The sequence below is a fragment of the Cyprinodon variegatus genome, unplaced genomic scaffold, assembly GCF_000732505.1.
Source record: "Cyprinodon variegatus isolate N-32 unplaced genomic scaffold, C_variegatus-1.0 Scaffold367, whole genome shotgun sequence".
Taxonomy (NCBI): domain Eukaryota; kingdom Metazoa; phylum Chordata; class Actinopteri; order Cyprinodontiformes; family Cyprinodontidae; genus Cyprinodon; species Cyprinodon variegatus.
This window is the reverse complement of record NW_015150820.1, coordinates 469201-482082: the sequence shown is the minus strand read 5'-3', so window position 1 is coordinate 482082 and position 12882 is coordinate 469201. Positions and strand designations below refer to the sequence as shown.

At 35.3% G+C, this 12882-nt stretch overlaps 1 protein-coding gene across 4 annotated transcripts in view; it reads right to left on the bottom strand.

The window, feature by feature from the left end:
- LOC107092104 (stAR-related lipid transfer protein 13-like) overlaps positions 1-12882 on the bottom strand; it is an 80077-nt gene that overhangs the window by 27749 nt on the left and 39446 nt on the right. The window contains exon 1 of one of the 4 annotated variants that reach the window (XM_015386395.1): positions 12335-12718. The exons of 2 other annotated variants lie outside the window; for them this stretch is intronic. In XM_015386395.1, coding sequence (XP_015241881.1) covers positions 12335-12458 — 124 coding nt within the window. In that variant the 5' untranslated portion in view covers positions 12459-12718. Of the gene's footprint in view, positions 1-5362; positions 5602-12334; positions 12719-12882 lie in introns of those variants that run through there. One more of the 4 variants, XM_015386394.1, reaches the window with a different exon arrangement.

Sequence of the window (12882 nt, the reverse complement as noted above, 5' to 3'; positions counted from 1 at the left end):
AAATCGATTAATCTGTTGATTATTTTTTGGGTAAATCGATTAATAATCAGATAGCAAAAGGTTCCTTAAAGAAGATTTTTTACTAATTAAAACAGGTGAAACTAAAATGCTTCTACTTAAGGAGTTCTGGATAGCGCATATTGACAGACAAAACCTTTTTTCATTTCCTAAATACAAAAAGTTTATATATTTTTTTTCAATTTTGATATTATTACTACTCTAAGTGGGTCGCTCTGTCAGATAAGGGCATGTTTTATAGTCTCTATTCTCCAGTTAACGATTAATCGATTACTAAATTAGTTGACAATTATTATAATAATCCATTAACTATCAATCCGATTAATTGTTTCAGCCCTATATATTTTGATCTTGATAGAAATAAAAATATCCTTTCGGATAAGAAGATATTCACCAGTTATCTGCAGATCTAAGTAGGCATGACCATGAGCAAAGCATTGGGCTCATTAACATACACATCAACCTTGGTTTGAATGATGGGGCCGCATCTCACACTTAGCTGATGAAATGTTCCTCATGCTACAGCAGAGTTGATGAATGAATAGATAAGAGGGGAGTTGGAAGAGTACAGAGTCTGTAAGTATTCTTTACTTTGAAGAGCCCCTTTATTTCTCAGCCCATTCCCAAAGGAGAGAACAATGCACTCTCTAATCCTAAATAAAAAATTTTCTCACCTGCTTTTTTTATGCTTTTATCGTATTGTATAGATGGCGAATTCCAGCGATATCCAAGAATGGCATTATGAGTGGTGTTAGCAAGGCTTTTATTTATCTCAAAATTGGAAGGAATGGCAATTTAAAATGATATGAACATTTTTACAAGAATTTAACAGAAATGTGTGTATTTAGGTGCAGTAACAAGATATCTCTACTCAACCCACTATGATTTACATTTACTTCTCAGCAACACTTGAAAAATACCTAACTGACAATAAAGTAGTCAGAGCAAATCAGTGCTGTATTAGATGGCTTGTCTTTCCTTTAGATAGAAGCCAGCCAGACTCGTCGTTACTGTTTTACCTCATTTGTATTTGCAACCTTAAACCCAGCAATATACAACCACCATGTCTCTCTTACATGCAATCAGTGAAATGGAAAGCTGCTTCCAGGTTGATTCAAATACCTCAATGGCAGCACAGGGGGAGAGTGACGTTCTTGGAGCGCTATCTACATATTACATTTGATTAGAACATAGTTACTCAATGACAACATTGATTCTTAAAAAAAAAATCTTTTTAAATAATTCTCACCAAGAAACCAATTTTACTCATCTCATTGTAAGGTAATAATCCAGACATATAGGATTATGGTAAATGGATGCACAACAAATAACAGCAACCAATTTTTAAGTTCTCGATTCATATCAAGCTTTTGCCATTTTTTTCTTCCCATTGCCATTTCAGCCTTACAAAGGTCTTTTTGTACCCATTCATTCCTCTTCTTAATTTTTCGAATTATTGTCTAGAAAAATATCATACATTACAACAAATGTTATTAAATCTAAATCATTTGTTTATTATTTTCGGACAATTTTATATCACACGCTGTTTCTCATAATTGTGGTTCTGATTCCTACTTGAGACAGTTTATAAGAAATCAAAACATATGAACTAGTTTAGAAACCTCCTGCATGTAGATATATGGTGTAACTACACATATAAGAGGTAGACTATAAGTAGGTATAAACCATGGATGTTATGATGCATCCTGTGGTTATCCAATGAAACAGCAACATAGTTCAAGTTCAAAGGTATAAATATGCAAGGAGGAGAAATAACTGACATCCCCATGGAAAACAAAAGTATTGCTGATGTGAAAATACAGAAATTAAATTGCATTACTTTTACTTCATAATGTGTGTACATATAAAAACATTCTTCAAGGGTCATGTAGGGTTTACAGAAATGGAAGCAAAATCTACTCGTTTGGATTGTAAAGTTTGCTCACCGCTTTTATCACCTGATAGTAAAGTTATTTGATATGTTTGGTGCCTTTTTTACTAGGATTTTCTTTTTTGGTGTTTTTGTTCTTAAGTGCCTTTTGTTTCAGGTATAGTAAGGTATTTTTGAGAAAAAAGGTATTCAGAGAAGCTTTGGGAAAAAAAACAGCAATAAATGGTAGCAATGCAGCTAAATTAAAAACCCTACACGACAACTGACCAACTAAACCAAGTGAGCTTAATATTGCATAGTGTGTATTAAAAAATGATTGAGTGCACACTGACACAAGTATTTAACCCATGATTAGGGGAATACATCTGCAGAAAGTCACAAAAATGCACACATCATACAATATTACCCTGCTCATAAACAAGGGAATAATTTAGCAATGTTACAACTGCAGAAGTACTTTTAAAGTCGATTGCTTTCTGACTCAAATGCTAGCAGCATCTAGTTTAAAATATCTTAAAGGATGGCCCTGGAAGGGAAGCTTGTTGTCTTAACACAACAGCACCAAATGCAATTAGATGTTGAGCTTTTATTCAAGCTGCAGTTTTCAGCTGTTTCAGTTTTCCACTGACATCCTGATGAAGTTTCCAGGGATTTTTTTCTTTTTTCTTAGTAAAGCTGGGACACACGGAAACACTCGTAGCGGTCTGTGAATCATTCAACTCCTAAGTTTCCATTATGGTACTAAATACTGTATATGAAAACAACCTGAATTACATAATTAATTTAGTGGGCTATTGTGGTTATTTTTGGGAGTCGTATCCAAGGACAACATGTGCTCCAGTTTTAAAATAAGGTACAAAAGGATGCTAACCTTGGGATGGGCTGAAAAAAGAGGGGCTGAAGCAGACAAAGGAGAATTCTGAAGCTATGCAGCAGCCTCTCCAAAGTGTTAACATATGGAATGCTCCTTGGAAATATGAACAACATTTTCAGTAAAGTGTCCCTTTCCTCCAGTGTAAAGGTTGACATCTTTATTTCACTAACAATCCAACAATTCTCATGTCTCAATTTTTTAGCTATCTAATATAAGTGACCCTGAGACACTAGGTAAATTTTTTTGACAATAACATAAGAGGGTTCTGGCGTTAAACTGGAAATCTGACTAAGATGAACAGACATCCTTAGACAGTATGTGAGTAAGTCCACCCATCACCAAGGTTTCCATTCAAAATCACTTCACAATCACTTCCTTTAGTGAAAAAGACCAGTGAGTCAGCACAATGGCATCTAGACAATTCTGGTAATAACCAAAATGTACATACTTTTCACAATTTCTCAGACAGCAAGTGATTGTTATTGCACTTTACGTCAAGTTGGAAATAAATCAGCAACAAAAACCTAGACATGAACACCTGCAAAATGACAGATTCGAAAAATTTATTTATATTAGAGGATATTTGCAAAATTTTTTAAAGACCAGGCCTCTCCACTTTAAAAAAAAAATGCACAAGCACAATTCTGTATCCCAAGAGGGAAATTAAACGCGTGCGAAAGCGTGCATGAGCCCATTTCTCCTTGTGCATGCTCTGTTTAAAAGTTGCTGTTTGCATCGCTCATACAAGCTTATTTTTTCAAAAGAAGATTCGCAATTTCTCCACTATGTCAAACTCACCACTGGTAACTGAAAATGGGGACGAGCACATAGGACAGCCTTATGTAAACATATCACCAGAATGATTGACAATTAGGTGGACCACTAATTTTGATGATCCACCCGGAAAAATAACATCCTCCACCATAACTTTAGTTATCTATTCCTTAGAGTTTTTAGTGTGGAAGATTTTCACAGTATGATCATTTTAAATAATACAAATCCTGGTTTCAAAATATTATTGCACTTTTTTTGCAAGTTTTGCTATATCTATTTGTGGAAACAAAAGCCTTGAGAGCTACAATCTTCCAAACTCAACATAGAGCTACCAAAGACATATAAATACAGTAAACTCATTTACTGGTGCACATCAGCTTGACCTCAACCAGTGTGTGTTATTGGGAGCAACTATAAGTATGAGGCAGTAATCTGCCCTGGTAGTACTGCATGTTATGCTCCCCAGCCAGTAGCTCATTACACAGACCATCTTTAATCATTACGTTGCCAAATCATCAGCAAAGTTAGAAAATACAGGGCTGTGACCTTTTTGCTTGGCAACTCAGAGGCGTAAACAGCGGCGGGTTCATTTCAATTTCCCTGTGTTGTCTTGGTCCTTTGAGAAAACACATTGGTAAAGCAAAAGCTTATCCTCAGTCCCGATTCAATTGTTTTCTGAAACAGTTAAGGGATAAATACTGCTCCTTTAGTCTCAGAGCCACCATTCGTCAGATTTTCAGCACTAAGAATAATTTTCAAAACAGCCTATTCCTTTTAAAACATATTCACCAAAACAACAAACAAAAAATAAAATCCAAGAAATTTCTCTGAACGCAAAATGTAACAGTTGAGATTAAAAAAAACTTTGTTCACTTTTTTTTTCAAAGTTACAGAGGACCTAAATTGGTGCTTTGTTCAGATAGCTCAAGGGCATCCTCACAAATCTGTGCAACAAATATAAAAAACCATAATTCACGTCAGAGGGATCAAAAGTGCAGAGCTTTTCCCAAGTCCTTTGTAGTAATAAACAAATCCTACCCCCACAATCTGTAATTGTATCTATTCTCAGAGCAACTGAAAGGGTAACTATGTCCCTGAAGATATTTACATCTCTGATCCACCATCATGGTCTTCACACCACAGTACTGCATTATAGTTAGACATGCCACTCTATCAGACCTTAAATAACTTCTATTAATCTCAGGTTTAAAGTCAACAATAATATTTTAGAGTGTTGGAGACAGCCTGGTGAGAGAACAAACTATATTGTAGGAAGGAAAACACTCCTAGCTGGGCTGAAGGATTGTAAAACCCTTATGCAAGAGATTCATTTATGCCTCTTGTTTACACTTTGGGTGCAGTGCTCAGTGCATGGTTAATCCTTAGCTTATCACATATCAACCAAATTTGTTATACAAAATATTACATATTTATAAAGGCTTAACCCTTGACTACTAATTGGCTCAAGGTCACATCTAACATATTTTAAGACAACACCCACAAACATACTCTACTGGCAGCGCATGCTTTACCTTAAACTAGTCTATAGTTTTCTCTTTTGGTTAATTAATTCAAACACTAAAAAGGCTAAATGAAATATAATGAAGATGGTCATTGTTTTTTCCCATTTGTCAGTATTCAGCATGTCAAATACATTCAACCACACTGACAACTATTTCCTTTAAGTTTTAACTCTTCATTTGAGCTCTTTAAGAATAACTAATTTAAAAGACAACCAAATACTTCCAGTCTAAACTGTGGAGAAGTTAACTGAGATTTCACTTATTTCCAGAGACATCTCCTACCTCCAGCAATCCGCTTCACTAGTTGGTGTCTGGCAATGATCCTCCCCAGCCTGTATCCAGAGCGCCTTCGACAGTGATCCATCCTAAGGTAGATATCCTGAGTTTCGGGTGTCATACTGCTCAGGCAGTCACTACTTGTTGACTCTTGGAATTCACGAAACATAACTGTATTCAACTCCAAACTAGCCCCTAACAAGAGCCTGAAGCACGTTCACCCACACACAACAGAAAACTTCACATACATGCGCAAAGAGCTGAGAGGGATGGCTCTTTGGAACCCAGAGGGGGAGGAGTGCCTGCACTTTGGAAGCCATGTGACAACAGTAAAGCCAATAGTAAGGATGTAGGAAAAGCACAGCCCACCTTTCTGAGCTGAATCCAATGTCTGTATGAAGGCTCAACCACCTCCCCCTGCTCTGGAGGGAAATATAAATACCACTGGAATGCCTATGAACTGGGTAAGGGAGAGGTAGGGGATGATGTAGGGTCTGGGACGGCTTACAAAAATAAGGGCCTCTGGGACTTGCCCCTTTCTAAAACAGCTTCTGTGCTGTTGTTAGTGACGTCTTTGCCAAGTTTACTGGGTAAGAGTGACACTTTTGAAAAAAAGAGGAGAAGCTGTTCTCTTGGTTAGGGAATGCTACTTTCTTCACCCCAACTAAAGCATGCTTTTACTGACAGTTGCAGGAAGTTCTCACAGTGGATCATCTTGAATTGTCTGCCAATCAGTGGGGGAAAAGGATTCAGCCTAAATGACATGGATCTCCACTGATTGAAACCTAATTTACTAAATGTCTCACTTTACTTCTTCTGATTAAGCACTTAATATTTTGTGAAGATGACTAAAAACTCCTGACAAACATGAATATATTGTTTTCAGTTTTGTAGTGAGACAATAATTAGATTTTTAGATATGAAAAACAGTTAACTGAATTTCCCTTTGGGGATTGATAAATTATTTCTTAGTGTAAGGTCAAATAAATTCAATAAAGTCTGGGCTTTCTTCCAGCATTCTCTCATGCATAGTGCGCTGGTTGCTGAAAACCCAAGTAAGAGGAATGTGATATTATTCCTTAAAATAAATCAATAAAACAACAGCATCACATTTCAAAAATATTGTGATAAATAAAGATAATAACAATAATATCAGAATCCGAATCAGACATACTTTAATAATCCCAGAGGGAAATTGCTTTTGTTCCAGATATAGTATATAGATACATCCAATTTTGCAGTAAGCGGATAAACAGAGTTTATTTTCTTTCATTTTTGTTTCATTTTTACTCTACTCTCAGCTGAATATGCAAGAAAATACTACCTCAAAATCAGAATGTGACTATTTTGTGACATATTACAGGAAAATATAAAAAAAACTGAAATTAGAGGCTTTAACCAAATAGTTAGAGACTGACTTGTTTATGCTTTAATCATGTGCGTTAACTTAGCTATAAAAAAAAAAAAAACAGAATTAATTTTGTCATAATCTTAAACTTATCTGTGCTTAGAGTTTACATGTAGTTTTAGATTTATCATTACCTTTGTATATAAAAGTAGAAAATCAACGTGAAATACTTATTAAAACTATTTTTAGTGCCAGAGATTATAACTTTGGAAATGCCATTTACTTTTTTTAAAATCCTTCTTATGACTGTACAAGCCTCAACATACAAGCCTGCCTGATTATTATAAGCACAGTGCTGTACATGTGAAAAGAGCACAAATGGGCAAGCCACCAACCTAAACACAGCCTCTTTCTGTTCCACTGCCTGGCTGGCAAAATCCACCCTTGCCTTGACTCACAAAGACCACAATTCAGAAGCACACTTCAGAGCCTGCTGCACATTTTCATACACTTCTTTTGGGCTTAATGGCTCTCTCCACACCCTGGAATGAAGTTGTATTAATAGGAGACTGTTACACGTAAAAGAGCTCAGTGATCCTGTGAGCGTGTTCTGATGATTTCATCAGGCAGTGACTCATGTTTAACTCAAGAACCTGTATTCAGTTGAGTAGTAAAGGATCGTTTAAGGCATCGGATTCAAAAATAAGAGGTAGAGTGTTCAGAATAGTGCAAGCGCCATCAATCAGTCTCTGTTCTGGACTTCCTTCCTTGTCTAGACGATAAAATTTACAAAGAGCACCATATGTGTCATATTACGGAATCATTACGAATGCGATTAATGTTGACATAGTCTCTGTCTGCGTTCAGATAGTGCAACTGGAATTCTAAAAGAGCTAAAAACTCTCCTGTGTGCTCAAAGATGCCTTTGTATTTAACTGTTGACTCCATGCCACATAGAAGTGGCTGTGGTCTGTCCTCAGGGGAGAGCTGTGACTTGGGACATTATCAAACGAGTTGTAGCATGCCTTCTGGCTGAGTCTCAGAGCCAAATTGCCATACAATACGGCAACATTTGTTACACACTGGCAGGCCTGACAACAATGTTTTGATTATTTACCATAATGGGTACAGCAAAACACTCAAGGGAAAACAGATATGAAAAATAGAAGATGTTTCATTAATGTAAAAATACACAGGATCATCAAGCCACTATCAATATTATGACTTTAACCTAATGCAGTTATTTAGTGCAGGTCCATCCTCTGAAAACTTTCAGCTTGTGAAGCTCAGTTTTAGCCAGGTGTAATTATGGAGGGTAACCTTGGCTTCATCTTGAGACCCACGTGTGGCTGAAAGGCAGCTCTGATGAGGTTTGCTCCCAGAGCAGGCACATGCAATCTGCACTGGACAGTCATGGTTCCACTCCAACAGTATTTCCGCTGACTAAATCCCAACAATATCTCGGTGACACACATTTCCCAAATTCCTCAAGTATGAAATGTCTGATATATTATTTTTCTCTCATGTTACACTTTAGGACAAGATGTCCTGACTGCAACTATTCAAACCAAACCAACGACTGACAATAAAAAAAAGAGACACGGCCAAAGACATAATGAACAATGGTCTAAAATAATCTAATCATCATATGGTGGTATATAAATTGTAACATTTGTGTTTCTGTAAAACCTCTAAGTTATATGTTATGCCAAATTATAAAATATACATGCGTCTTTAGGGGAATTGCTTTATACTAATGTTTCAAAACAACAGTCATACTTTTCCAATGAAGTATTTCAAATGAGACGCCAGAGAAAGTGTTGGGAGTCACTAGTTTCCCCTAACCATGTTGAGCTAAGAACAGCACAGCACTGCCCCTCTCCAACTTGTTGCTGAGCAATGTTGGTAAGCTACTTTAAAGGAGGCTTCTGCACTTTTCCTCAACTTAAAAGACAGAAAAACTCAACTGTTTTCTGTTACATAAATTATATAGTGTAACAACTGAAGGAGCTTACATGAAATTTCATTAAATTGTACTTAAATTGAATATTTTACTTAGATACAGATAACATTTAGTCCCTCTTTAAAATAGCAAAAACTACCCTTTGACTGAACTGGGTTTTAAAAACAAAAGTTCCTCAGAGGTAATGTTGAGGCTGGATAAATTAAAAATCTCATACTTTAGCATGGGATTACTAGTTTTTGACACTCAGATTTTAGGCATTAAGAAAAAAAAAAAAAGAATGAGGGGTATCAAACAACTTTTAGAAAATTTGAAGAGTGTTTTTTTTATATATATATTTTTATTAAAACTTGTGTATAACAATTAAACGACTATTAACATACCGGATTTAGAAAGTGTTTTTGGTAAACTTTGTTTAAATGCATACCTTCTGGGGGGATGATACTGACAAGATGAATCAAGATACTGCTTTCTATGTTATGTTCACGTTGTGTGTTTTATATGTTATGTTCAAGATATTGTTTAAATATGCTTTACAGGAATAGATAACAATCACTAACTGATCAAATCAAAAGAAGGTTTTCCTAAAGTGGCAGCACTAATCAACCCACGGATCCAACACCACTTACACGCACTTCTCAAATATAGCTGTATATAATCTGTCAATCTTTTATCTGCGATTATCTCTCATTATTTATCCTGTATAATAACTAAAAAAAAAAATAAATATATATATATATATATATAGTAATTTTCTTGTGTAACCTGTCTATAGCTTCCATATTTATTTATTTGATAGCCTCTTACAATTAATCTGTGTTTATATATACCATTTATAGTCCATACATACAGTCTCTGTGCACATGTATATAAATATTCATATCCTGTATAGCACTTCTGGATTGATGCAAACTATATACTTGTGACAGTGTAATGAGAATAAGGTGAATTCTATTCTATTCTATGTTATTCTATTCTTATATTCCTGCTTAAAAAAAGCATGTAATAATAGTTTTGTGTGTCTGCAAAGGCTATTATGAAATATTGTAAAAGTTTAAATTAAATAAGTGGAAAGCTGCTCACTGACAGCTCAAATCTATCATTTTCCTTATGCAGTTAATATGAAAAAGATCTATTTTAATCACAAGTAATTTACTTTTAACTTTCTATTACATTTGCCCTTTTCTTAATGACTTAAACCATTGACAGCATTTCTTTGTCAGTCAGCATCTCTAGGTGCAGATAGTGTCTTGGCAGCAGGTTTTATAGCGTGCCTTCTCTGACTCTGAGACAGCAGCCATCCATCAGTCCTCAGTCATAAATAGGTCAACTTCTGTGATGTTACACACATGAAATTCTCTTTTTACCGGCCAAATTCATCTCAGATGAGCCAGAAATTGGCTGTCAGTGTTGTATATGTGATTGAAATTCCATACGTGTCCAGCTTCCTCATCTGATTTTACTAACATCTGCTTTTTAAAGCAATCTGCAGCAGTTACCCTCTGGTGCTGGATTAATTTTGCATGTCAAGGCACTGGGAATCAACCTCTCAAAATTGTGCCACCCTGGAAATGGAAAAAAAAAAAACAAACAAAGTTGACCATCTTCTAGAATGTTTATATATGCCCTAATCAACTTGACCAGATATATTTTACAGCTCAGTGGTGCAACTATCCTTTAATTGTTTACCCATAAAACATTTATATAAAAGGATTAATGTGCCAACTAACATCCCAGTTCTCAGTTGCTTTACTTGTGAGGTACCTCAAAAGTAAGCACCACAGAGCCAAGCAAACGTCAGACTTCACACACAAAACACACAGGCTGGTGGGAAAGTTAAAACAGGCTAAACAAATACAGCACAGCAGCAAGTTCTTATATCATATAAACATCTGGTCTCCATTAGAATGACTTCAGCCTGCTTAACGAAGACCAAGCGATTACTGGTACATGTGATTTTCCCACATGGTGCAGTGCTGGTGTCGTCACTTCAGTGCATCTAGTGGTAAAAATATGCAATGGCAGAAAATACCATTATTGGCAGTCACTCCTAACATTAACCCATAAATGTTTTAATTTCATCTAAAGTTTATAATTTAAAAGGTGCAATATATAATACTGATTATTTTATAATTTCTTTGTAAATTTCCTTCAATATGTTGCAGCAGTTATTGATTTAGCCTACCTTAGTAAGTTCCTTATGTATTTTTATGCATTTAGGTACCAGACTAGACTACTTGATTCTGCAAAACTAGACACTTATGCCTCATTTAGGCTTATCTTTTTTATTTTATGCTAATAGAACTTCTGTTGATTTTGAAACCAATCAAAAAGTTGGAATTTAAAAAAAATTACCTATTTGTGCATCAAATCCTAATCTTTACGAATTTTTTTATCAAAACTAAATGTATTAAACAACAATATGCTGTTTGTTGTGTTGTTACAGTTTGAAAATATAAATTTTCAAATAAAGTGGCTGTTCCATTCTATTATAATCTAAATAAAACATTTGATTTGAGATATATGGCATTGGCAAAGGTGATGGCAGGTGGCTTTGGGTGCATAGAGATTGTTTGCACAGAGCAAGGCTTTACAGTGTTGTCCTTTGACAAACAGCTGTTGGAACATGCCATATGTATCTTGTTTATTTAAGCAGATATAATGATTATTATTAATAATTAATTAATTCAGAGATTCACTGATATTTACGTTATTTAATATTGCAATGTACACAAAAACAAAGTGTTGATAGCTAAACCTGTAGAAGATATAATTTAAACATTAAGATGTAATAAATGAATAGAACGAATCTTATACAAGAATGTTTTAAAATGCATATTATAAATCCAAATACAATTTTACACAAGAGATATATGGAAAGTTTGTTATTTCTAATTTTTAACTAGTTGGCCTGGGATTTTATGTTTCTTAGGACTCAACTCCGCCCCCTTGCGGTCTTCAGCAGTTAATCATCTTTGGTAATAATGAAGTGGACGTAACAAAGAAGCGCTATAAATACGAGCAGTTTTGTTATTGTTTTTTTTTTTGTTTTGTTTTTTCTGGAACAAACCTATGCTATTACCTGTTTTTTTAAAGAATTAAATGGGGGAGGAACTCGAACGTATGACAATATGCTGTAAAAATTCCCTAAACATATATACGGTACATATATTAAAAATAATTAGTCAGTCAAAATAGGCTAAAAATTCAGAGTACACAGTTTAATACTTTTCTCCAACTATCAAACAATTTCTTCTTTTTTTGTAGGCTATAGGCTACATATTTACAGAAATATTTTTCTATTTGTTTAATTTTTTGCTATTTTTACTCAAATATCTGAGATCTCTAAATGCTTTTATTTTCTTTCTGGTTCTGATTATATTCCTTACATGATGACCTGCGCTCATGAGGTTCCCTACTTCAGAAATCAGAGATCCAACTCTGGAATATCAGAACAATAGAATAAACCCAAAACAAAGACAAGGCAGGCTACATTAAATTTGAGAAACAGATCTGCAAACTACATCACTCTGACTGACATAATCTAAGATTTGATTAAAACGGGGATCGTTTATGGGATGAATGACCCATGCAATTAGCAAACTGTGGTGCGTAAAGGCAGTTTTCTCCACTTGGATGCACCGGGTCCAGGGTGCGCCTTACTGACCTGCTAGTCTCCGCTCCCTTATGTTCTTCCAGAGTAAATCCCAGGCTTTGGACGTGGAACTCCGCAGCTGCTCACTGAAAGAGCGTCGAAGCTTCAACTTCGCAGAATTTCTTTTAGAAGTCATCTCAGAGCCTTAAAGCTGACATCATAAAATCCGCTTGTCCTACTACAGATTTTTTTTAAATAAGTTTTAAAATACTAACTTTTCCCGCTTCAGGTTCCTTTTTATCACATTGTCGCTGACAATAGAAAATAGTTTCTAAACATGATAAGGAAAAAAAAGAAAAACATTTCTACAAACTTTGTTGGAGATCTGTTAAACAAATAATAGTGAGAAAGTGACAGTAAAGCACAGAGAGGGAGGCTTTCACACTGCCCAGCAGATGTGCGTGTCTTCCCTGGTTCGTGTGTGCGGAGGGATTCACGCACACAGCCGCGATGCCTTTAGGTACCACAAAAATAATAGGAATTTACACGTTCTCATTTTATGAAGAATCATTAATTGTAGCTGGTGCTTTGCCAAGCGCGATTACACAATGAACCACAGA